The sequence below is a fragment of the Mirounga angustirostris genome, unplaced genomic scaffold, assembly GCF_029215605.1.
Source record: "Mirounga angustirostris isolate CCGP_5_RB_7025 unplaced genomic scaffold, mMirAng1.0.hap1 SCAF_10, whole genome shotgun sequence".
Taxonomy (NCBI): domain Eukaryota; kingdom Metazoa; phylum Chordata; class Mammalia; order Carnivora; family Phocidae; genus Mirounga; species Mirounga angustirostris.
The window spans coordinates 103810773-103838427 of NW_026991718.1; the positions used below are offsets into that span (position 1 = coordinate 103810773).

Genomic DNA, 27655 nt, shown 5'->3' on the forward strand with positions numbered 1-27655 from the left:
AAGCCTCAAGCACTCAGGAATATCTATGACTTACACAGGGTGTTTTGAGCTTCCCTGGGACTTAGGGAAAACACAAGGAAGATATGAGAAAAGGAAAATACACTTGATAATTTTAAAAAAGAGACTAAATATGTATTTGAATATCGCGGGCATAGTGACATGTGGCCGGGAGTGGTGTGACATAAAAGAGAAAGAGCTTGGGAGGACTGGACTGCACCTGTAAACCACCTGTCAACCCTGGCTTGGGTTTCAGAGACACAAGAATCATTCCTAGGGCTCATGCTAACTGGGAGGCTGGAAGTGAGTGCTAAATAAAGCTGATGCCCCAGGAGCATGGCCCAGGCTGTGAAAGGAGGCACAGGAGGACTCAGTCCACCAGTCCAGAAAGTGACAAGAACTCTAGATCTTCCTGAGGCTGGTATCATCCCAGGGCTGTCAGTGGACAAAGAAAGAATCACCCACATGCTGGTGTGAGATCTGGACTCCCATGATCCCCACTCTGCAAAAAGCTCCCAGGTTAGGATTTGCCTAAAAACTTGTCAAGATCAGGAGAAACCCATAGGCCTCAGGACAAGGCCAACACAAATTCACACTGTCACAACACAGGGAATGAGTGATCACTACTGGAAAAAACAGTGAAATAATTTCTGAGTATGGACTCCTGAGAGTGGGAAGTAGACCCTAAGAATTGGAAATTTTTTTTATGATGAAAAAAACTATTTCATCAGTTCTAAGATGCATTTTTTTTCACATAGTAGTATTTCTGATGTTGTAACATGCTCTTTTAATTGATGCTATTTTACAATTACTTGGAAGCATTTTCTTTCCTAGTTATTATAAAATAATGGTGTCTTTCAACTGATGGTGTCTTAGATTTGGAATTTCTTGAGGGATTGTTTTTTGCAAAGTGTTATTCCAGACATGGAAGAAAAGTGAGGCAAGACAGACAGACACCCTCCTGTTTTGAAACTGGTATTTTGATGGATGGATGAGTGGAGGTGGGTGATTACAAAGAGAAAAAAAAAAAGTAGGTCATATAGGCCTTTGGCAGGAAAAAAAGGATTTAAGGAGCTGGAATAGGTCTTTAAAAAACCTAGTCCAGTGTGTCCACTTTATAGATGAGGAAATAGAGTCAGAGATATGACTTACAAATCCAAGGTCACAGAGTAAGATATGGACCTAGATTTCTCTGGATTCTTAGCACAGTGCTCTTAACATGACACTGAGTTTCCATGACCACTGGATTTCTATGACCTATAGTCTGTAACCAAGATTTTGAAACTTCCCAACATTATTAGTAAATTTCCAGTTCATATATCTCTAATTCTAACCTGGCCAGCCAGATATAAACTACTTGAAGTCAAGGAACGTGTTCCATACAAGTGGTAGAGTCTTGACTTTAAAAAAGTTGTATGAAAAGGGGTGCCTGGGTGGCTTAGTTGGTTAAGTGTCTGACTCTTGGTTTTGGCTCAGGTCTTGATCTCGGGGTCCTGAGATCGAGCCCTGCATTGGGGTCCACACTCAGCATGGAGTCTGCTTGTCCCTCTCCCTCTGCTCCCCCACCTCTCTCTCTCTCTTGCATGTGTGCTCTCTCTCAAATAAATAAATAATCTTTTAAAAAGAAAAAGAGTTGTATGAATGAATGTTGCCATCCCTTGATTGTGCAAGGATGCACAGACATACCCACAACCACAGTTTTGGCATTCCCCACTGCTTGTCACTACAGTCCTGGAAGCCACGTGTCCTTCTGAATCTAAATCCTGCCTAATGAATGGGCACATGCTTTCATTGACTAAGGGCTTTTCTATTTTCTACAGCCTCCAGGCAGGGTACCCTTTCGAGCTATGCTTGGTTTCCTCTTGCCTGCTGTGTTGAAGTATTTAGAGACTCTAGTCATTCATGTATAGTAGGATCGTACTGTGACACTGGGGTAATTATAGCCAACTGGTTGACCAGAATTAAGCCAGGCATCACTGAGGGAAACTAAGAATATGTAACTGGTAAAGCAGAAACCTGTATACACTTAAACAGAAATTCAAGTGGATGATTTTGTCCTCTCAGCTAATTTTCTACATGTATGCTATCCCACATGATTATTTCTGTTCTCACTGAACAACATGGGAGCCATCAGAGCCAAATATTTTGTAGGAATAATGAACATATGCATAAAAGGTGGGAAGTACCCTTAAGGATGATAAGTGGAATCACACTGACCCTCATCTTTGGTTAGTGTGTGTTCAAGAAATTTCACATCTTTGACTATCATCAGTTACATTTGTGTATTTGTGTTCCCTTTGTATTCCTGTATATTAGAAGGGCAGTATTGTAAGGTAAAAAAGGTCTTGAACCTGGAGTCAGGCAATTCTGGGATTGAATCTTAGTGCCCTTGTACACCAGCTGTGGGGTCATGTGCAGACTATGTTTACCTCTCTAAGCTTCAACTTCCTTTTCTGAAAAATGAGTGTAATGACACCTATTTCATTGGGCCATATAAAGATAAGGTGGTGATGCAAACTGCTTCGTTCACAGTTAGTACAGCAATGGTGGTTGCTATTCATATTATTATTTTCCTTGTTAATTCAGTCCAGTATTCTGCAGTTTGTTTTACTGGATTGTAGGATCTAATAACATCTAAAATGTTATAATATTCATCTTTTCAAATTTTTGAAGTATTTTATTGACCTTTTCAAATAATATTCCTTTCAGTATTTTATTCTTAAATCGTGTTTAGGTTTATTATTTGCAAAAAAAAACCCAAAAAAGTGAAATAATAGGCATCGTGGTTGACAGCATTTTCCAAAGACAGCTCCAATATCTGCTCTCCTACATGCTCTTCTAGAATGTGATCTTGCTACTCACCCACCCCCTCGAACCTGGGCGGGCCTTAATTTTGCTTTGATGAACAAAATATACAGGCAATGATGATGGGCCAGTTCTGGGCATAGTTCTTAAAGTAGTTTAGCAGCTTCCGCATTCTGCCTCTTGGAACACTGGCTCTCAGGTTGCTCCATCTAGAAACTTGGCCACCATGCTGTGAGAAGCCCAAACCACATGGACAGGACACATGGAGGTGCTCTGGTCCTCAGACCCTGCTGAGCTCCCCACGGCAACTGCCAGCCACAGGAGTGGGCCATCTGGGACAACCGACCCAACCAAACCTTCAGATGACTCTAGCTCTGGATGTCATCTGCCTGCAAATGCATGAGAAACTTGAGGGAGAAGCACCAGTGGGAGTCCAGATGCCCCCACAGAACTATGAGAGAAAGTAATAAAGTGGTTTTTTAAGCCTCTAGATTTTGGGGTGGTTACACAGTAATAGATCATTGTAACCGTCACCAATTAAATAACTCCAGGTATCTTCACCCTCCTAGACACTCCCTGCCATATACAACCTATGAAAGTAAGTCAGTATGCCTGTTCTCTGGGAGTGGAGTTGAACCCCTGGTTTGGACATGCAACACACACCATCATGGTGAAGTCTGTTCCATAGTGAGCCATCTTTATTAAGCCATTTTTATTATTGAGATTAGTTAATTCTCATAGCTTTCAGGTTTTCCCCTATAGTATCAAACTTTCCTAAAGTCTACTCGTATATTTCAGATGTTTATATAGTAAGTGAAGAGAGTTTCTGCTAGTGTTTCTACATTATTTAGCCCCAAACCACTACATAAATCCAAGGCACTGTCCAACCAGTAGACACAAAATGTAAAGCCAAGTCATTTTGCTAATCAATTTTCATACCACATAGTGGAGAAATAATTTTCTAAAACATTCCAAACCTTTCAAAAGACCCATTTAAAACCAAATATTATGGCTGTGGCTATATGGCCCAAGTAAAATAGAAGCTAGTAGCAAATATTCAAATATTTTAAGCAAGGCTACCTTTGCTAAAATTACCTACGTATATTGATAATTCTGGTGAGCTGGTTATTTGAAAGAATTTCAACTTGAAATTTTAATACTGGCTTTGAATTTCCAGTTCATTTGTGTGTGCACACAAACCCATCATTTACCTGAGGGTCCCTACTCATGTTCCTTTCCTTGTAACTTGCCTTAGTACTATCATCATTAACAACCTTGAAGTTTATGCTTTTGTTTATAGGAAGGGATTGCAAAATGTTCTTTTTATTCCAACCCCTTGCCTTCTACAGCAAGGATTCTCTGGCTGTGAATTTCTGCTGAGCAGCTGAATGCACAACAGGAAGGGAGATGATTAAGCCACAAAAATCTAGTGCCCAGGTAAACTGGAAGGAACATTTGGAAAAATACCAAAAAATACCAAAAGATTAAAGCTTGGTGCATGAATACACACTTGACTAATAAGAATTAAGCCATCACATTATATAAAAGAGTCCATGGAGACAAACTCATGTTTTTCTTATTTTAAGAAATATTTTTGTGGGGCGCCTGGCTGGCTCAGTTGGAGAGCATGCGACTCTTGATCTCGGGGTCATGGGTTTGAGCCCCACATTGGGTGTAGAGAGTACTTAAAGATAAACTTTTTTAAAAAAGTATTTTTGTGACACATAAATTAAAAGAAAACCAACTCACCACTTTCTATCTCCTCTTCATTATCATCCTCGAGGATGCTAACTGGAGTGGCAGATTCTCCAGCTTCCATCATGCTTTTCAAAGCCTCGAGCTGTTCTGTTATTCAAAACCAACAGGAAGGAGATGGTGACAGATGCTAGATGATTTGCAAAGCCGGAGTCCTAAGATCAACACTGAGAAGGGAATGTATTGTCTAAGCTCCTCATGGCTATGTTCCTAAGGCCACTGTCTCACCTGGACCTGCTGGCTGGACTTCTCACGGGACGTGCAACTGTCACATTGTCTACACTTGATGAAGGAACTATGGGAGTGTGGGTGAAATGCCCAAAGTTCTGGTCCTATGTTTGAGAGGAAGGCTCAGTCACTGAAAAGGATTTAGGCTTGGCGACAAAAGCCCATGGTTTGGAGACCGATGATATTAAAGTGATGTAAAAGACATGCACACTGGAGACTGACACAACTTCAGGACAAAAATGTCTGTGACTGATAGACCTGAGATTATTATCCTCTACAGAAAGCTCTTATACATCAGTAAGATCCACGAAAGAATTTTGAAAATGGAAAAAGATATAGAAGCATGTTATTGATAATGATATATCAAGAAACTACTTACTAAAAACATAACTATCAAAAAACCACAGTCCCGTTTTCCTTCTACCAGTCAGACACACACACATACAAGATGGCCAAATGCCAGCAGTAAGAATATCACTGGGAAACAGGCATTTTCCTGTATTTTGGTGAGAGTGTAAATTGGTACAATTTTTCTGACAGACAGTATAACAAGATGCATCACAATATAAAATGTATATATGCTTTGGCCAACCAACTTGAATTGCACCAACTGATTCCAAGGAGAAGCTGCGCAAACGTACAAAATGAACATTGACACAGGTTTATCACTGTTTTTACAGTAAAATGAAAATCCATCAATTTGGGACCAGCTAAATGGTAGCATATCCCACATAATAAATTCTGCAGTGTTTCATACATTAAAAGTTAGTATGTAGTAACTGTAGTAGGAATGTAAGTATATTCAATTGGTTGAATTAAAGATAATAAAAAAATCAGTATATTTAACATGATCCCAGTTTTATCAAAAATGTATGTCTAAACATGTAGCTATAGTACATGTATCTATGTGTAAAATATATAACTCAGTGCTATTTTATTATTTTCTTATATTTTTCTTTGTTGTTTTCATTTTCCTATGGTATTCCTTCTGTAATAAATAATAATTACTATAATTTAAAACTTAGATAAAGAAGATGCAGTATATATATATATATATATACACACACACACACACACACACACACACACAATGGAATACTACTCAGCCATCAAAAGATGAAATCTTGCCATTTGCAACGACGTGCATAGAACCAGAGTGTATTATGCTAAGTGAAATCAGTCAGAGAAAGGTTATTACCATATGATCTCACTGATATGTGGAATTTAAGAAACATAACAGAGGAGTATAGGGGAAGGGAGGGAAAAATGAAACAAGATGAAATCAGAGAGGGAGGCCAACCATAAGAGACTCTTAATCATAGGAAACAAACTGAGGATTGCTGGAGGGGACAGGTGTGGGGATAGGGTAACTGGGTGATGGACATTAAGGAGGGCAAGTGATGTAATGAGCACTGGGTGTCATATAAGACTGACGCCTCACTGAACTCTACCTCTGAAACTAATAATACACTATACGTTAATTAATTGAATTTAAATTCAAAAAAATAAAACTTAGAATACCTAGGGTAAAAACACAATGTAATCATACCAATATTTAATGCTACCAATTCATTGAATTAAGAGATTGGCCGAAAGGAAATATTTTCAAAAAAAATCTCCAGGGAAAATATAAAATCATTTCTCTCTCTCCACACATATACACATTCACACATTCACCTAGGATCCCTAGATATGTGTATCTCACAAAGGCAAACTGCAAAAGGAAGGCTTTTAAGAGGACTTTAAAGCATACTAAATGATAAAACGCTGGTTCCTTCTATCTTGATAAATTCTATAGTTCCTCTTTCACTTTCTTCTCATTTTGCCTTGGGATCATTCCAAATCCTGTATCCTATGAATATATGAATATGTTTTTCCCACTGCAAGAACCTACACTTAAATGTCAATGTGGCCACTTCACTCTGAAAAGTATATGCAACACTGCTATGCTCCCTTCCTCCCCCACATCAGTGGTTTTAAAATAGATTTCATTTTAGACAGCTGAATTGTCCAAACACACAATGAGTGTATGCTTCATCATTGGTGTGTGTCTTTGACTTACTTTTTTCAACCTCAGGTTTCAGCCGTTTATTTTTGATGAGTATTTTTCTTTTGAGGTCATTGGGGGATGGTAAGGGCCTGCCTGGTTCAAGCTAGAGATAAACAGAAAAGGCTGAATTAATGATGTGCTTCTTCTGTTTCATTCCCAGCCCAGAGCATGGAGGCCTGTTATACAGCCCAACATCCACTAGATGGCAGTCCGCATAGTTTTATGTTTTCATTCCCCAACCCCAATCAGCCTACTGCATGCAACTCTGCCTTAGACTGCAAACTTGACATCCACAGTCTCCCAGAGCTATGCAGAGCCACTCTACCTTCCCCAGCGGGAGCTGGGTCTGACCTGGGGTGCTGTTGGGGGAGGGCTCCTGCTCAACTTCAGGTCTTGCTCCTTTTATATATTGGGTAAAGTATAAGGGGTCATTGTGATAGCTAAGGTCAGAACTGCTTTCCCAGGCAGAAGTCAAGGGCTCCCCTGATCCCCCCAAGTGTTCAGCTGTGTTAGGAAGCCTGTTTACTCAGTAGGCTGATGTAACCCCAATACTTGGGATTGTGTTTTGTAGGTTCAGTAAGAGAATCAAGAAGGGAGTGGTCAATTACTGAAACCTGACCTCTACTGTGGTTTCGTTTGCTTGGATTTATGTCTGCAAAAGCGAAGTCCTTTATTCTATTACCTCTGACCCATGCAACTATGCCATATCTAGCCACCCATTCCCCATTGTCCCATGCATCCATGTATGCCCCCACCCACCCAACCACCCACCTATCTTTTCCATGCATCCATTCATTTTTTCCCAAAAGTAATCCTTTTACTACTTATTACATGCAAAGCACTGTGCATTCCTATGTCTGTGTTGCCTCAAAGCTCTTGCCAAAATTCTGCTTCCTTCCAAAGCCTGCTGTAACTGGTTCATTCTCCAGTGATCTCTCTTGAACCTGGCTATCTCTAGTAAGTATTCAATAGGTCACAGGCCATCTTCCTTTGTAGCTATAGTTTTACCTGTGTGTTCTGTGTCTCCCCCACAGCCCCCCTCAAGACTGAAAGCTTTTTACTTCAGGGAGGTCTTACTCCCATGTGTATTCATCTACCCTCCCTACAACACTTATCATGTACGTGCATATCACTCTACGAAACATACCAGGGTCTTTCCACAGAAGCAAGCACCTTAGCCCAGTCGGAAAAGCAAACAGAGGGCCTAAGTAAAACTAAAATTAAAAAATCAGGGCCGTTTCTTAGTCTGGGTTCCCTCAGAATCAGTCTCTGAGACAAGGATGTGAATAGTCCCATAGTCTATTTGGGCAGCAGCCTCAGGAATGTCCAACAGGGGGTGGGAAAGTGAGAAAAAGAAGGCAAGCAGCCAACCCCAAGGGGGTGTTATCAGACAAGTTATCACCGAGGGGGCAGGCATGTGGTCCGGCTGGGGAGCCTGACTGCTCTGGAGCTGTTCCTCCTGCCGAATGAGAGGGCCAAGGGAGAGGGGTGTGAGCTCTCCAGCACTTCTGGCCTGTCTTTCGCATATGGGCAGAGCAGGCTCCGGGGACCAGAGCACCCCACCTCACAGGAAAAGCTTCAGGCACTGGCAGCCAAAAGTCAGGCCAGCGTGCAGGGAAAACAGGGAATGCTGCACGGACAGGGGCAGGGAGCCTGCAGCATGGCATCCATAGGCTGAAGACAATCGGGGGTGGGTGCAAAGGATGCAAATATCCTTGTGTCCTAGATTTTTTTTCCAGTTTTTTTTTTTTTTTTTTTTTTTTTTTTTTTACTACTGCAAAGTACTTTATACTTAATCCCGTTAGCTCTCTTACTACTCATAACATCTTGGCACAGTGGATCTTCACCACTTGGAGGTTATGGATCCTTGCAAAAATGTGATGAACTCTCTGGAATAATTATATACAAAAAAAAAAAATGGTACGCAATTAGAATGAGGTCACAGACCTCACAAAGCCTATCTGTGGGCCACAGGTTAAAAGTTCTTTGCTGTATGAAGCAATTTGCGGGTGTAAAAATGAAGCTCAAAAAAATGGATGTATAATATTTTCCAAGTATTTGGGTTTTTTTCGTTTTTTTTTTTTTTTTTTTAGAGACTTTATTTATTTGACAGAGAGAGACAGCACGCATACAGGTGCATGCACGAGTGTGGGGGGGAGGCTCTCGGGCAGACTCTGCACTGGGTGTGGAGGCCAACATGGGGGTCCATCTCACGACCCCGAGATAATGACCTGAGCCAAAACCAAGAGTCGGACACTCAACCGACTGAGCCACCCAGGCACCCCCAATATTTGTTTTGGAGTTGGGAGCCTGAACTTCAGGCTCCTGTGACTTCAGTTTAGGGGACTTCTCACAGCAATGGGCTCCCATGGGTGCTGAACCCTATGTGCACATTTGATTCACATGGAGGGTTTTTTAAAAACACCATGCTCAGGCCTTACTCAGATCAATTAACTCAGAATTTCTGAGTGGGGCCCTGGCAAAGGTATTTTTAATAGTCCTTGTAGATGATTCTATCATACAATTGTTGAGAACAAATGCTGAGTATAGACTCCTGGCCACTGGGCATTTTATAAAACTTTACAACTGAGATTCAAAAACCATAAAGACCTCGAGACCTTCTAAATTAAATTGAACCAGATGTTTATTTTATGTTTCTCTACACATCTGTCCGAAGCACGAAAGCTTTCCATACCAATGAATTTAAATAAATATGAAGATCTTTAGTCCTCTAGCACTACTTGACCCTTTAGAAATGAATTTCAAAACAAATCCATTCAGGTTAGAAATATGGTTTGCTAAAAATACATACTGGATGTGATTCAAGTGCTTGTTTCAACAGGAGATCCCCAAATAGATCTTCGCAATATTTGGACATCTTGTACTGTTGATATTTGCTGGAGAGAGAGAACACTGGCATTTGTAAATTCAAACATCCATTAACCGTCCAAGAATAAGAAACATCCATTCCTAGGTGATTAAAAACTCCCACTCTGCAAAATCCACGCCTGTCCTCTTGATGCTAGGTGAGATGCTCGGTTACATACCACAGACTTTAACTGGTATAGTTTGAAAAGTAGATTTTGCCCCCCAAAATAAGAGCTGGCAAACAATAAAAAATGGCTTTCAAGTTCATCAAGTCTGCTTTCAAATCCACTGCCAAATCTTCCAACTTAGTGGAACTTTGAGCAAGGTGTCCTGATCTCTCACCTTTTAGAGGAAGCATCTCTAAAACACATCAGGATGACTTGTTTTTTTCCCTTTGTATTTTTTTTGGAGGTGGTGGTGGGGGTAGTGATTTGGGGGTTTTTTCCCTCCCTCTTTTTTTTTTTTTTTGCATAAGACCAAGTGTCCTTACCACTTCCCAAAACTATTCAGCTATTTAAAAAGATGAAGAGCAGCAGTGGGGATTGAGTAATAGATACTTCAAGTAGAACGCATCATTATACCTGCAGTGATTTTCAAAGGAGAGAATTACAGGATATTCGGATGTGACAAATGCGGTTTCCTTGATGGCTTGAATAACATCCTTTAAAGACAAAAAAGAGTTAGAAGACCAAAAAAATAAATTAAGTTACCTGAAACCATTCAGAGACTATTAATTTCAGCTTTACCAAATGTCAGTTCTGGCAATTAAGACCTGGAGAACCCATTCACCTTGATACCTTTACAGGTGGAGTCTCCTTGTGGTTAGACCCAGGCGCAACTAATGGTTAACGACAATTTTTTTCAAAGCTAACTTTGGCTTCTCCAACATTATGGCGCTGTTAACTGGCAAGAAATTTCATCTCAATGGCATGCTGGTTCCTTGCTCAATTACCTGACAAGACAGGTTCAGAGCTCATCTTTCTTGCTGAAAAGCAGGTGAGGTTTTGGCTACATTTCATTAATTCGATGAAGATTCCTGTGACATTTGCAACATCCCTTGTTTCTTATTAGCCTGATGAAAATGGGGGGGAGGAGGTGACGAGGGAGGGTGCTCTCCTTGATCAAGCAACATGTGAGGTTAAACAGGAGGTGTTCTGGATGCCTCTCTCTGAACTGGAAGCTCAGTCATTTGAAACAACCTTTGAATGAGCTGAGCATATCCTTCCCACAGATGGCTGACCTTGCTCTCTGCTTAGCTTTAGAAAGCATGGTTTCAAACTGATGTTTCTACAACCACAGCATCATATTTGGTAAAAATCTCCAAATTCTTACTGGCTTATCGTTAACCACAGGAAAAATTCAGTTAAATTGGAAAAAAAATTTTACAGAAATCTAGGGAAGTCCATTTGAAACCCATCTAATGCCTTGGGTTAGATAATCCTGGAGTATTTTAGTGAGCATCCTTATGGTTAAGTCCTTTATTCTTGCTTAAAGCTTCTTCACAGGTGAAAACTCCTGTGACCTTGATTGTCCACTTGAGTTGATCAAGAATTAAGTCCCTGAGGAAAATTTTGGCTCTGCCCATGGGTTCTCCTTTGCTCACCTCTGAGCTGAGAAGAAATAGCCTTCTTTTCAGTTAAGCTTCCTTATTAGGCTCCTTAATTCTCTAAAGAGGACAACCCTTCCTGTCAGTTTGGTTGGCTGTGCAAACTCATGGCTTCCCACTTGAATATATTCTTGATACTTCTCAGGGAGTATAATTCCTTCTCAGGGAACATAATCTTGAATTCACTGATGCTCAACATTCACCAACATCTGGCTAAGAGAAATGGTATGTGCATGGAGTGTTATGGGTAAAGGGCCTAGGCATCTGTTTTTACAAATACCTCTGGTGACTTCCCACATGTAGGCAGGATTGAGAACCACTGCTCCAGATGTTGCAATAACTATTCCAAATTGCACCAAACTGACAGAGACAGATGTACCTGAATATTGGCCAACCACAGAATTTCATTTTTTGACTTGTCTTTTGGCAGGCTATCATTGGAGCATATTGAGGAGTGTTGTAAGAAACTAACCTTCAAACTGTACATAGAGATCACCAAAAGGCCATTACTGAAATGTCTGTCTGTAAAACTGCAGATGCCTCTCTTTGAGGGTCCTTGGGGAAAAGTCTTCTCTGGCATCAGGACCAGGAAAAACTATGCTTCTTTGGATCAATGGCTCTGTTTCTAGTTTACAGATCTTGTGGATCATCATGTTTCTCTCCTTGCACTAAATTCTAGAAAGTCTGGAGCCCATTTGTGGCATGGCTTGGCAGTTTATAGGACTTCTTATGGAGGATTCATAAACTCTCACCTCACTCACTTAGCTCCTTGCTCTTACAGGCACTATTTATAATCTATTTGATTTTATGCATTCTATTTATCTTTTTACGCCCATTGGAAGTCCTTCAGAAAGAACGCAAAGTAAGCAAGAAAACAGAAGGCTGTTTTTAAAGTAATTAGAGTCTGGGGACTCTGGCAGAGAAACCTCATTATATGGTGCTGTCACCATATGAAAGCAGCAAAGTTAGAAAAAGATGGTGCTATGAAGTGGAGAAAACAGTTTTCTTGACTTTCTCTTCAAAACTGGGGGAAAGGAATATGAAAGCAAAACACTTGAGAAAATGAATAACCTGTTTTCTCCACTCCATCTATCTCTATGATAGTCTGGAAAAGACTATGGCTATTTTGAAACTTACCTTAAAAAGGATATCTGTACACATTGCTTTTCCATGAGTTATTATTGGTTCTTGGTCTTCACCTTTTCCATCCCAACAGTCAAGTTCAACACATCTAGGCACACAGTGAAATTACAATATTGAACCCTTATAATAAAATAGTGTGTGTGTGCAAATTAAAAGAAGACACATCAAAATAAGTTGTTTTCTTAAAGAAGTAGAACATGGACTGAGTTAAGTAACATGATTATTTCATGGAGTATTAGGCCAAAATCACATTATATTCTTTATCACGCTGGTGTCATCAAAAAGGAACTGTCAGAGATTAAGACAGACTTAGGAGATACAACCACCAGTGAAGTTCTGGCTGAAATTCCAGTCATGACAAAGGTACAATGAAGGACAATTTGGGGACAAATGGGAACATCTGAATACGGGCTGGGTTTTAGATGATGTTAAAGAACAATTTTTAAAATTTTGTTAGGTGAAATGATGTAACTTTGGCCATAAAAGAAAATGTTCTCATTGTGTCAAGTATTCAGAGACAGAAGTAGTGATGTCATTTCCTTAGTGTCTCTCCATACACAAAAAATAGTGAGTTATTAAAAAGTAAGGTATGGTTAATGGTAACCAAGAAAAAATATCATCATGTAACTACATTTCTTATTTTTCACTTTCAGCATTTTTTCCATATTTTAAACCTCAAATATTTGCCTATTTCCATAGAAGAAAAACCATTTTCAATAATCTTTATTCTCAGAGAATGGCATTTTAGAACTTTTAACATTAAGTAGAGCTAAATTTGCAAATGTTTCAGACCAATAAGAAACTTAGCATGACTTCTTGAAAAAAATTTTTTTGCAATTTTGATCAAAAGGGGATGATAATTAAAATTTACAGTAAAAAATGTCTTTTGGCCCAAAGGAGGATTCTAGAACTTTCTGGAGCAGAGATTTTCTTTTTCAAGGTTATATGACCAGGATAATCAATTAAAGGGAAGGAAAAAGGTCTTTTTCATTCTGAATACTGCGTCCTATTTTTTTTTTTTTTTTTTTTTTTTTTTAGAGAAAGGTCAATTAAATTGAAGGGCATCATAAAAATAAAAAAATAAAAAATAAAAAAAAATAAAAAGCTGTCCTGAGTTTCTGACCTGCAACCAGCCAGGAGAACCTGTCTGTACATTTCTACTGAAGATTTCCCGCCAAACTGTCGGCCCGTGAGATAGGTATTATGGGAAGAACTGATGAAGTAGTGGGCCAGAGGATGGTCCATTTCTTGGTAAAGTTCTAAACGATCCAGGAAGACTGGGGCATTTTCATCTGACATCAGATATCTGCAAAACCCATCACTTGATATGAGGCCTAAGGGAAAAAAAGAACAGCTAGTAGACATGTGGCTCGGAAAATACACCTCTCACGTTTTTCTTCTTGAAAATTGAGGCAACTTAATCAAGAGTAAAAACTTCTCATTCTCGTTCCCAAGGACCTTCATCCTTCAGAACTTGAACAAAATAAGAGCTGCACATTACAAGTAACCTAATGCATTCCAAAAGACAGGTGGTGTTCTGCTTTTGTAAGTAGGATGGCAGAAGCACACGATTCCCTGAGCTCAGAAGTGCAGCCCCAGGAGCCGTGGTGACCAGGGGTCAAGGGGACCTTCATCAGTTCCATTTCTACCACTCGCTCCTTATGTTCTTGGGTCTCAACCTCCTCTTATGTCAAATGGGGGGAAATCCTGGCCACATCTGCTTTCCAGGACTGTCATAAATGGTAAAGAAGAATACATACGAGAGGGGCTCTTAAAATAGTGGAAAACAGGGGTGCCTGGGTGGCTCAGCTGGTTAAGTATTTGATTCTTGATCTCAGCTCAGGTCTTGATCTCAGGATTATGAGTTCAAGCCCCACGTTGGGCTCAAGTGGAAAACCTGCAACTGTAGGGCACTATTGTTCTCACTGGATCAGAGAAGGGATGAGCAGCCTCTCTGGGTTTCAACAATTCATTTCTCCTCTTTTATCTATGAAACAGGGTGTGGGACTGGTGAGAAGAGTATTCAGTTATCACTGAAATGTGGCTCCTTTCTGACACAGGGCAGGTCCCCCGTGGTCTCAGAAAAAGCGATCAACATTTCTACATCTCTTACCCTGTCAACCATTGACCATCTCAGCTTTTTGTTTTTATTTAAGCATTGGCAAGTTATAAACTGATTTCAAGCTTATAAAAAAGTACAGATGATATAGCATAATAAATAACTATGGGCCCACACCACAGCTTTGTAACATTTTACCTTATTTTTTTACATTTTTCAGAGGAATACGTAATTACAGATGCCTTTGCAGCACCCTGTGCTCCCACCCTCCATCCTACTGCATGCAGTCCCTCTTTCTACTCCCTTTTAGACAACCACTCCCAACTTTTTGTATTGAACATTCTCAAAACAGCTTTGTAACTCCACTACATACGCCTTTAACCAAATAGGCAGTTGTATTTAAAAGCTTATATAGAAGATATTCCACTATTTGCATATGCAACTTGCTATTTTTACATTTTCTTAGAACTTATTCAGTTCGTATAAATAGCTTTTGGTCATTTATTTTTCCCTGAATAATGTACAGTAGTATGTGTAGTGGCAGTACATAGGATTGTAGAATGTAGAGTAGATCCATGTATGAATATACCCATTTATTGTCAACGATTCTGTTGATGGGTATTTAGGTAATTTCTAATTATAAATAAACATACTACAATAAAAATCTGTGTACCTATCTCCTTGGGCACACACATCCGTTCTAAGAGCAAGTACTTTTTAAGGCACTGGGACAGATGGAGTGATGGGAGAAACAGACACGCCCAGCCTTCATGAAACGTATTATGAGAAAGAGAACAAATAAATTAGCAAATAAATATAAGTATAATGTAATATCATGCAAGTGCTAGAAGGAAATAGAAAGCGGGGAATGAAGGTGATCAAGGATGACCAGGATGCTGTGTTAGATACGTGGCCAGCAAAAGCCCTTCTGAGGAGGTCACATTCACGAATAGGTAGCAAGCCACATGCAATCTGGGGAATCATCCCAGGTAGAAGGATCAGCAAGTGCAAAGGCCTTGATGCAGGAGTGTGTGACTGAGGGGAAAGGTAGTTAGAAATGAGGCTGGAGAGGAAGCCAAAAGCTACATCAGTTAGACTGAAGTCTTTGCTAAGTACTGTGGATTTTACTCTAAATGTGTTGGGAAGCCTTTGGAGGGTTCTGAAGAGTGGAATAACATGATTAGATTTAGTTTTTAAAGGTTTAGTCTGGCTGCTGTGTGGAGCATAAACTGTAGAGCACTGAGTAGAAAGAAGACGACTAGTTAAAAGTCAACTGGCATCGTCCAGGAAGACATGATGTAGGCCTGGAGAGTCCGATGAAGGTAGAGATGGTGAGAAGTGATTTATTCAGGAATTATTGAGGATAGATCTGGTAGGTTTTGCTGATGGATCAGAAGTGATGTGAAAGAACGAAAGCAAGGAAGATTCCAAGAGTTTTGGCTTGAAATCTGGGTGAACCATGGTACCATTTTCCAGGCTGAGAAGGGGACAGGCCTACGGGCAGGGAAAATCAAAACATGTTGTACACATACATTCGAAATGCCCATTCAGTATCCAAATGGAGAATTCTACCACAGGTCTATAGTTGAAATTAGAGCTTAGGAGTGGAGAATTTGAAAGTCGTGTGTAGAAAGAAATGTAAAAGCACTGACTTGGGTGAGGGCACTTCCTCTGACATCCAGAGCTGGGAACGAGATGGGAGATGCTACCTACATACCTGGAGGTGGAAAGGCTGGGCTGTAGGAGGGGCATATTTTCCACTCTACCAATTATTGCCAAACTATTCAAAAAGGTGGTTGTTTGTACCAATTTATGCTTTTCCCAGAAGTTTATAACGCCTTTTGCACCACATTCTCACCCATACTTAAGAATGGCAGACTTTAAAATTTCTGTCATTTGTGAAATGGTGAAGCTATGATTTTTATATGTGTCAATGTAATTTCATAGACTTTAGGACCTGGAAGGACTTTGGAAATAATGAGAGAGACACCTCTATCCTAACATTTATCATACTGCCAAGGAACTGCTGAGCCTTGTCCTTCAACAGATCACAACTGCCTTACTTGCTTTTGAATCCCCAACATCTGGCACATTGCTTGGCACCCAGTCAGCCCTCTATAAACTTTAAGAAATGAAAGTAGGGGAGCGAAATACTAGTTGAATGACTGTAAGGGCTCCACCAGGTTACAAGCAGGGAAACCAAAGCCCAGGAAGAGAGTCCCTTGCTCAAGGTCACACAGTGACAGGGGAGCAACAAGAATCCAATCAAATAGTGCTATATTATCTATCAAGCCACCCTTCCCTTCACTTTAATCCCATGCAATGGAGAATAAATAGTAATACTCAGAGTGTTGGTAGAAAGGTAAATAAGGAAGCACTCTTGCTGAAAGGAGGTATTTGGGGCCCTAGCAGGAAGTGTAAGTGTATGTCTTTTTGACTTGGAAAAATATCAGGGGTGGGTCATGTGTTGTGGTGGGCCAGCATGCATATACACGGGTTCTATGTGGGTCCAGAGATTATACAAACCTTTCAGTCACATTCACTGAGATACAAAGCAAAAAGAACTCAGAAACTGGAGGCCCTAATGCCCAGGGGCACATTGGAGAGATAGAACTTGAACCTGAATCTCCCTTCAACTCTCTACTGGGACACAAGGCTGAGGCTGGAGCTCAGGTAGCTCTTTTCTCAGGACTTCCTGTCCAATTATGGTAGCATCACCTCTCCTATCCTTTGCAGGAGCCTCCCACTGCTATAAGACTGATCTTCAGTTCCCTCTCCATGCCTTTTCTTTGTCAAATATTGGAATGGACAGCACACTGTTTCCAATGTTTCATTGAAAGAGGCAAATGTTCAGAAACCCCAATAATTTGCTAAATTGATTCTTGAGCATTTAATTTCCTATCAGTTGCATTTGTATTCCATAACAGAGGTCTAATGATGGGAAGGCTCATCAAATCATGTATTAAAATTTACATGGCTTGGCAAAACAAAAGGGAGAAAAAGAAGGTATAAACTTTTATAAGATGTGAAATTCCTTCCAAGATTGCAAACAGACACTGTATGGGCATTTTTGCAGTTTGAGCATTAGGCAATACTAAAGATCGAATGTAAGAGAGGACAATGGGGAAAATATCACTACCATGTGTTTAATAATGTAGTAAACTTACATTATACCTCAGGCAGCATGGGCAAATTCTGATGTAAGGTAAAATTTATACTAACTTAGAACAGGGAAAAAAAAAATCAGTCCATTAAAAATCCTTGGCTCTAGGGAGCTCCAAAGCATTTAAAGATGTCTTTAACTAAAAATCCAAGAATGTTTAAAGCTGCATATAGTCTTGCTTTTTCTTTAATAAAGAAAATTATCTTTTTTCACTTTTATTACCTTTTTTCTTCAAATCTTCATCAGGCTCATACATCTCGATGATCTGCATCGCCCTTTTAGCATCATAAAATGGGAATAAAATTTCATTCAGTCGAGGGTCTCGCTGATGCTATGATGAGAAAATAACCCCATTTAGGTTGACATTTCTCACCCTTGGGGCATTACACATCACTAAAGTACATAATTTCTAAAATAAGATATATTGAGAATATCACATTTACAGTTACAAAGATAGGATTTCACTGTCCTACTGTCTTTCTCCCTAAAATATACTTCAAAAAAGTCCAACTTTGGGAATGCTTTGGTTTCCCTCACTGAACTAGAAAGAGAATACAGAATATATATATATATATATATATATATATATATATATATATACACACAGACATATATTTCCCCTCAAAAGCTAAAGGATACATAAAATGGTGTGCATGTCAATTGTACTATCTTCTAGTCCCCATACCCCAGGTGAGAGATTTGGCATAAATATCTATAAAAAGTGAGGTCAAAAATCTTTGGGGGAAAAAAAAAGGAAAAACAAAAGCAAAAACTAAAAAAACCCTCCAAAAAACCCAAATAACTCAAATAGTTAATATACTAACTTAGGTGCCGAAAAAGAAAAACAATAGTAACAACAACAACAACAAAAATCCCTAAGGTTAAAACAGGCAAACATCGTTTCATTTTCGTTATATATATATTTTTTTACATAAAGAAAAGATTTCTTGGGCAGTCTGCAAACTTCATTTTCTTGAGTAAATATTTATCAAATCAGTCATAATAATGATGACAATTAATCGGCACAAGGATATGTATCAATTATTGACAATATGAAAATCTGTATTTGAATTATCAGTAGTTCAGAAAGTCTTTTTCACTATGAACTAGAACTGGGTTTGCCCTGAGGAAATTCTCTGGGCAAGGGGAGTCCATGAATGATTAGGCACTTAGGAAGCTGGTGATGCCAGTCTTTAAAAATCAGCACCTGGATGCTCATGGTACTACAGGAGGCACCAGGAACAATGCTATTTCTGCAGTTCTGTCACCCAAACTTCACAGCAGTGGTGAAAAAACTCCAATTTACTGACTCAGCTACAATTTTCTGTATGTGTGTGTGTTGTGCATGTCTCTGCATGTGTGTGTGTGTGTGTGTGTGTCTATATATGGAGGCAGTGGGTCCGTGAAACTTCCTTAATGTTCACCGTGAATTGGACCCTGGTCATTCATCAAATCTATAACTTCTATGGAAATCATGGCAGAGAAGCAGATGTGAGCAAAACCTGGTCAATGGGTAGAACCTTGGCGACAACTCTTTACCCAAATATATGCACAGACATTGAAAAACAGCACTGAGAAGTTGTTTGAGAAACAATTGTTAAAGGTTCATATGGATTTCCCTTCCCCATTTGTTCTGAGATGAAAGTTTGAAAAGTGGGTAACACAGAATGAATGCCTTTGGCCAACGCAACACGCACAATGTAATTTCCTCAAGCACTTGTGGCCTAGCCTATTCTGGTCCTCCCACCTCTTTGCCCAGGTAAGAGTGTTAACTCATAAGGAATCGGTATCTTTTGGTCAGTTTATCCCAATGAAGCATGCTTCTGTTGTAATCTAAGAAATTACAGCTCACAACAGCTCACGTCCATGCATGTGCAAGAGCAGAAACTGTTATATTAACAACAGGCCTTGAAACCATAAAAAACAAAACTCATGGGGTACGCAGAGAGAAACTGTGAGGTGGACCATGGAAGGCCAGGCACATGAAGGCATGCTACAATCTTATTTATGAAATGGATGGGCATCATGCAACTCTAGAGACCGCTATTCAAGGGCATGACAAGCACCACCCCTCTGGTGAGAAGGCATCGTTTTAAAAACAAACAAATAAACGAACAGAAAACTCTCTCTAGTCACATTTCCTCCTCCATCTCCATAAAATACTATCACGGAAGAAGATGGATATGGGAGGAAAAGGTCCTTTTTAGACCCCATTGCAGTTATTTTCACAGTTGGCCACTATATTTCACTTCCTTATTAAAAGTAGGCTTTTTGATTTAAAGATATGCTCATTGGTAAGAATTCTGGGCTCATGGAGATGATGGGGCAAATCCATATGAATTAAAAAAGTGAGAAAAAGAAGAGATTAAGCTGCAGGGGAGAGAAGAGATTAAATTAGGTAAAGGAGGGGGAACCCAGACGCTCCTATGTGCTCTTTATATGCATACCTATGCATATGAGCCTGGTGTGACTTATAATGTGATCTGTTGATGGCAGCATGGCATCTCCCACATCTGGGAGTTAAAATGCAGATTCTCAGGCCCCACCAAAGACCTAGCAGATCTGATTCTCTGGGGAGGAACCCATGAATCTGTGTTTTGAAAAGCTTTCCAGGTGACTCAAGTTTAAGCAACACTGCTCTAACATGTAAAAGTATGCCTTTTAACATCCTTGTATTATCAGTTATATAAAAAACAAATCAACCTAAAAACCTAAGCCCTGCAAGGACAGAATGCTAAATGTTTGAGATGTCCTCCTAATTAAAGCCCATTAAAATTCAGTCCCAGGGCACGACAGTCACTAGAACATCCTGCCTATCAGAAGCAAAAGCCGAGAAACCAAGCCCTAAAATGAATGCATCATAATTCCCTAACTGTACATTTACAGCAAATAAGCATTAAAAGTAGACAGTATGAAACTGCATTTGCCTTTGCATCACTCCACCAGATAACATAACCTTTGCTTCACTAAAACTTTCATGTTTCAAAAAGGAAGCATGGTGCACTCTGGATAGTCCGAAGGCAAGGAAGCAGATGATAAGATTTGCATCAGAGTCACAAAACTGTAATTTTTATATGAAACAACAAAGAGGAAAAAGATCACTTCCAGGTGACCTCAGAGTAATAAGGTTGCAGAAGAATCCCACACAGATGTAAGCACAGCGGGACAAACGTTTCAGAACTCTGAGGGATCGCTGGTTTTCCGTGGGGATTTGGGGAAGCAATGTGCCTACGACAATCACCTCTGGATGTCCAGAGCTTTGTAAAGTGAGATCTAACCAGCTTCTGAAAATAGGTCACAGAACCGTGCCCACGTGCATGAGGAGAGAGTGGTCATTGCTCCATTATTATGTCCTAACTCTTACTGAGAAAAGGTAGCAGCTGGCTTTAACCCAAGCAGCACTGAGAGAGATAGATGTTGACAGAAAATATTCAGAAGAAATATAAAGAAGATAAAGGAATAATTTGCAAGAGTAGGCTTACCCGTAAGACTAAACACCTCCTTCTCTTTCTGTGTCTATGTATTAAACAATAAAGATACTATAAATGGAAAGTGATCACAGGCCCTTTCCTACACAACTGCAAAATAAAATAAATAAACATGTCTAGCCCTAACGTGATCATATGTGTGTGAAGCAGGAGGAGAGATCACTGGCAACAAGAAAATAAAGCTAATTCTGGAAAATTGTGGTCATCTAAGACCTTTTCCCTCTTTTTCTCATCTTGATCTCTCTCTCCAGCCCTCCATGTATCTCCTGATTCTGTAGGCCCTCCCCCTCAGTTATCATCTTTGTGAGAGAATAAAGGTAAAACTGAAATCAATTTGGCTTCTCATTGGAAATGCGGAAAGATAGGTGAAATTAACTAAAGCCCAGGGACATTAATTAGCCCCAACACAGATAGAGAACGGAGTTGGAAGCAGTATCTAACCGCATGGCAGCTCACAGTGAGCACCTTTACTGGCTCTCCCAGACTCTGGTTTATTATTTTCAGAAAGCAGGAAGAAGAGAAGTTTCTCTTGGTTCACTGATGGGAGCAAGAAGCATAGCTGTGGCAAAATTTTAGGATCTGAGTGGTGGATTTCTATGACTAAATCCATTATGGAGAATAACAGAAGATACATGATACTCTCACATTCTTCCCGTCCATACTAAGCATTCCAAAGAGGAATCCAGGTAATCCACTAGGACAGTGCTTCACAAACTTTAATGTGCAGACCAATCACCTGCAGATGTTGTTAAATGCAGATTTCAAGTCAGTAGGTCTGGGGTGGGACCCAAGATTCTGTAATTCTAACAAGCTGCCACAGGATGCTGCTGCTGATGGTCCATGGATCATGCTTTGAGGAGAGACTGAGAAGCAGATGAGAAGCAGGTCTAAAGCTACTAGTGAAAAGCTAGTAAGTGTTGATGACATGGATAGGGAGGAGGTGGGACAAACCCCTCTACGGTGACCAAGATAGTAAATGGCCAGTAGTCTCTCCTCTCATTCCAGCTTCCTGGAGATAGACATGAGTACACTGAACATAAAATTTCATCTGAAGAATAAAAGGATTTACAAGCTGGAAAGTGGTGGGAGGCAGCATGACTTTTTTTCCCTATTACTTGTTCTAATTGGTTAATGCTGGTATACATGCATCTGTTGATTTTTTGCTTTGTCAATCATTTCTCTGGTTATTTTGCTGAACTCTCATTTAAGGAGTTTTTCAGTTGATAATTTTTGATAGGGTACTGAATCATCATCTTCAAACGATGAGTAGGACTCTGTCCTTTTGTATTCATGAGACTCTTTATTTTTCCTATCTTATCACATAATCTGGGGCTTCTAACACAGTGTTGAATTTTGGCTTGTTGACACTATGTAGCTAAGGCATTTTGAAAATGTTTAGATCTAAGCTTTTGGAGCCATAGACTCCTACAATGCAATGCCTGCATTCTTCTCGAGTGAATGCTATCTCCTTTCATTATGGGTTTTGAAGGTGTTCTGCCTACAGGGTGCTTCTGATTTTGGAGAGAGGAGAAGAGCCACTATAGGACTCAAAAGAAGGTTACAAGGAGCTGGCAGAATGTTTTCTAAGTTTGACAGATTTCTTCAAGGATACATTGCTATCAAGGATACATTGCTATCAAAACAAGATTGCTATCTAGTTTTTCCAGTTCAGTTTGCTAGGAGAGAAAAGGACGAGATTTGGGCACTTCGATTAAAAACAAAGGCTGTACACTTTCCTGGACCATCTTGTAGTCTCTATGATCTAAAGAAATCAAGAATCACACGGAGTCCATGTGTCCCACCCCAAAAGTAAAGATGCTTCCTTATCATGAATGAGAAGCCACGCAGAAGAAAACATAAAAACAAATGAGTGCTATTGGCCACCGTGATAGTGATATATAAAAGCTTATCAAATAATAAGTATTTGAAGAAAGAATTTGGATGGCAGAGCCAGAAAGCATGGGTGATCATATCTTTTAAAAATTAAATGTTATGTCTTAGACTCATAAAAATGAGAAGCGATGACTGGGTAGGCTTACAAAAACAACCCATACGAGGAAAGGCGTGAGATAAAGAGCCCATGAATACCACACTATCCTCAAGACTTCAGAATTGTTTCTTTATTGTCATGGTGACACACATAGTAAGGTGTCTGTCATATTTCATAGATGCCTGGATGCCAGCTTCATCTCAGAATGCGCAAGAGACCTTGTTTCTAGGAAGTAGCAAACCAACGATAGAGCTTTTCTCCGTGCCTCCCAACGGTCTTCCCTCTTTAGCCAAAAGCAAGACTTTCCTGCCCATCTCACCAAAACTTAAGATGAGTGGGAGTGACCCAAAGTGCATGAAGAAGCTGAAGGAAATAAAACAATAAATCTTAAAAATAAAGCAGAAGAAGGGGAAGGAGTTAAAGGAAACAAAGCAAGGCAACTTAACTTCTGAGTAACGTGGCACAGGAATGTGGATAATATCTGGGTAAAGATTCTAAACATAGTATTCGCATGACCAAAAACTAGTGGGGTGGAAAAACTTGCAATGTTTTCAAGTAAAATAAATATTGCATTGCACTGAAAGGCTTATTAAAAGTGGAGGCAACTGTGCTGATAAATGGAGTAGCTATTCTTCCTGGCACAAGGGCTTTTAGGCTCTGGTTATCATAGTTCTGTCGGGGCAACCCTACCAGCTGGGAGCCACTGAGCCCTAACAGGGCAGAAGCCCTTTGGCAAAGATGTGATTTGTCTCCACAAACTGGCAAATCACAGTCTGCCTGTTGCCTGTTCTTTGGGTCAATACTTCATGTCTGGCATGATACTCTCTCTTCAAATATTTTCTCTTTATATGGTATAATGGTTAAATTATATTAAAAAATTGTTTTGAAACAAAAATATATTGTCCATTCCATTAATGTGCTAGGAAAAAAAAGTACATTTTCCATTTTGGATGAGCAAGAGCTTCAATGGGTTTCACTGAACAGTACATTCTTTTGTACATACAAAGAAAAAAAAAGTTAATTTTAGTTGTAACAAAAGTTGCAACCTTTATGTGTTTCAAAATATTTTTTGCTTGTGCTTCAGCAAATGTTGTCAACCAGTGTTGGTTGTTGAGTGAATCATATTCTAAAATGAGCCCTAAGCTTGTTATAAAAATAAAATCTAAAAATTTGACCTGCAATCTAATTGGCCTAATATATACTATATTTTCACCCAGGAACTCCACTGTTGTGCTCGTTGTCAAAATAATCTCTTGGAACCTACATATCGTTCTTACATGCAATCCATTAAAAGACAAAAATAAAGCTTTCCAGTCCATGCAAAGGTATGAGAAAAAGTTAGCAATGGAGAATCCAACTACAGTGTGGTAATTTCAATCCATTCTCTATTTAATGAGATCAACAGGAGAAAAAAAAAAAGTACCTTAAATATCATCTTGCAAAAACATAGACACATTTAATTAAATGAATATATTATAAAATTCACACGCACACACAGAACCAGAGCTATACATCACAGCAAGAAAACCAACAAAAAAAAGCAGTGTGCAAAGCCAACGTGTAGGAAGTGCATAAACACCCAGAAGCAGCAGCTGATTTTTGCACCTGGTAAAGAAAGCCATATGGAAAGATCAGCAGGTCAGAAGCAAAGCGAATAGGGCGTATGATGCGGGCATGCAATGGGGACACTGGAGGAGGCAAGCCACTGCACACAGACTTTATGGAGTTAATGTATGAAAAAGCTTACTTCATTTAGAAAGCTCACTAATTGGTCTACCGTTAAATAATCAGTTTTGTCTCCATTGCTGAAAAGAAATTTATTAGAAAAAGTAAGTTTTTGTATATGATGCTACAGTAGGTACGATTTACATGTTGACATTTGTTGATGATAATTCTAAACTTATTTCTAACCCTGAAGTAGTGGTGCATTCTTAAAATGGCCAGAGACTGGTTGTAAGAACAAAAAAAAAAAAAAAAAAAGAAGAAAAAGAAAAAGAAAAAAAGCAACAACCCAACAACAAGAGAAAGAAAACACTCCCACTAGCTCACAGAAAATGTCTGCAATTCTTCTGTTTAGTATTATTGAAAACCGTTATTTTAAAAACAACATGTAAGTCATCCATTTGAAATAACTAGAATGAATGAACTTTTCAACAACATAATAACATTCCAAATCGAATCTAGTTAGTTCACATAATGGGTTAATACCTAAAGGAGCAGGTTAAAATTGTAGGTAGTTAGTAAAGCCAATGCAAGGGGGGGAAAAATCGTTCCAGGTGCTGCCATTAATTTTTGTAAAAGTTTCTCAAAAACTCAGAGTGAACTTTTACAGTGATAAACTAAGGGGTGAAAATGTAACCCTAGCTACATAATCCTAGAGACTCTCAACATACTATATTAGAACATTACCACAAAAAATGTTTTAAAAATCTAAAGGGACAAGAATGTGACATTTTCTCATAAGTAGAACTTACATTTTTTTAAAAAGATCCTCTATATCTGTCCGAGGACAAATCTTTTGTGTCAGTTCATAGAACTTTTCATAAGTAAATGCCGTAGGCTCAATTTCATCATTCTGTAAAGAACAAAAGAGTGTCATAACTCATGCAACATCTTTCTCCTTGGAGGGGAAGAATCTATCTACAGGATCATGAAGTACAGCAATGACCACCTTGGATTCCCAGGGCCTCAATCTCTGATTCTTACTGAGAGAAGCCAGACGGCCAATCCCAGCTGTGGTCAGGCCGTCCTGCCAGCACCCGGCATGTGTAAATGGGTGTTTCTGGTTACCATGGGCAGCCATAACTTGTGTGTTCAAACACTGACTATAGCTGGGCTCGCTCTGGGAAACACCCCATAAAACAAATATAAAGAAACATTTCCTCTTTCTCTCCTTGATGGAGAAAAGCAAGTGCCTGCCTAAAGGATGCTGAAAAAATCAAACCAAGTGTTTACTTATGTTTATCTTGTGAATTTTCACAAGACCACATGAAGGGGCTCAGGACAACCATATAAAATTTTACTTTTCATCCTGAAGTTTGTATTTCAAATTGGATTTGTTAAAGTAGTAACAGGCTAAAATCTTTCTTGCAGTCAATAAATTAGTTTCAATTATTCTAAATCCAAAGGGCCAGGAACACAAATGGTTTGTGAGGGAGGGGTGCTTTATAAAATACTCCACAGCCATCTTGAAGAACTGGATTTATTAGTCAATTATTCAGGCTGACATTGTGCTTGGTCAAGGCAATGCAGATGGGCTTCTCTAATAAGCCTTCTGGGGGCGCGTGGGTGGCTCAGTCAGTTGGGCATCCGACTCTTTTTTTTTTTTAAGATTTTATTTATTCATATAAACAGAGAGAGAGAGCGTGCACAGAAGCAGGGGGAGAGGCAGAGGGTGAGGGAGAAGCAGACTCCCTGCTGAGCTGGGAGCCCAACATGGGGCTCGACCCCAGGACCTGGAGATCATGACCTGAGCCGAAGGCAGGTGCTTAACCATCTTAGCCACCCAGGTGCCCTGGGCACCCGACTCTTGACTTGGGCCCAGATCATGACCTCAGGGTCTTGGGATCGAGTCCAGCGTCTGGCTTTGCACTGGGCGTGGAGCCTGCTTGAGATTCTCTCTCTCCCCCTCTGCGTGCCAACCCCCTCCCCACTCTCTCTCTCAGAAAATAAAATAAAATAAGCTTTCCACAAGCTGTGTAAAAGAGCAGACTGGCTGTCATTTCCTTTTCTTAATAGAGTTGATAAAAACATTTTGAAGTACACTATTTGAATTTGAAAACATTTAGTTTAAAATGCCCAGAAAACAAAAGGCAGGCAGGCGGGCAGAAGGGAAAGTTACTTGTACTTGATGTGACTATAACCAGTTTTGAATCTAAATGACATCAGTTGAACATAGATAAGCTGGCTTATTTCATATGAGAACATAAATAGACAAAATCGTTTTAGAAACACATGATTAAATGAATAAATACCTTTCCACTGGGAAGACCTAACTCCTTGAGTGCTTGAAAGATCACCTTTTCTGTTTTCCCCGATGCAAAAGTTCTAGTAATACTAGGGCAGAAAAGAAGGGGGGGAAAAAAAAGTCACGTTTTGTTAATTCTGTTTTCTATGAGGCAAAAATCCAAGCGATACTCAGGACTGTAGGATGGCAGGGGGAGAAGGGGAAGGAAAATACATTTAGTTTTTATTTTTAGGTATTTTTCACTTCCCTAACTAGCTCCTGCAATATCCCTTTGGTTACACTTCCGAGGCAACTTGATTCTCAGATGGGTGTCCCCCTGGGTGCTTGGGAACCCCAGAAGCTGTGGAGATACATACTGGTGGACCAAAACAATGAGAAATTTTGATCCTACCAAATAACTTTCTCAGGAAAAAGGCATGTGCTAGATGGGACAGGTCTAGAATAAAACCTCATGTTGATACTATCTAGGCTTGGGGTAGAAAAATAGGCTCCACAGAATTCAGCCTCTGCCTGGATGGCCCTTATACCTTGCTTTC

The 27655-nt window shown here is 39.7% G+C and overlaps 1 protein-coding gene across 8 annotated transcripts in view; it reads right to left on the reverse strand.

Moving 5' to 3' along the window:
- PLCB4 (phospholipase C beta 4) overlaps window positions 1-27655 on the reverse strand; it is a 411040-nt gene that overhangs the window by 69897 nt on the left and 313488 nt on the right. For all 8 annotated transcript variants that reach the window (XR_010405777.1, XM_064572832.1, XM_064572829.1 and 5 more), the window contains 10 exons: window positions 27127-27208; window positions 25627-25727; window positions 24900-24957; window positions 17897-18005; window positions 13576-13786; window positions 12447-12540; window positions 10285-10364; window positions 9648-9732; window positions 6848-6938; window positions 4552-4647 (listed from right to left, as the gene is read on the reverse strand). Coding sequence is in view for 7 of the 8 variants with exons in the window: in XM_064572832.1 (XP_064428902.1) it covers window positions 4552-4647; window positions 6848-6938; window positions 9648-9732; window positions 10285-10364; window positions 12447-12540; window positions 13576-13786; window positions 17897-18005; window positions 24900-24957; window positions 25627-25727; window positions 27127-27208 (1007 nt within the window). In the remaining variant the exon portion in view is untranslated. The remainder of the gene's footprint in view (window positions 1-4551; window positions 4648-6847; window positions 6939-9647; window positions 9733-10284; window positions 10365-12446; window positions 12541-13575; window positions 13787-17896; window positions 18006-24899; window positions 24958-25626; window positions 25728-27126; window positions 27209-27655) is intronic.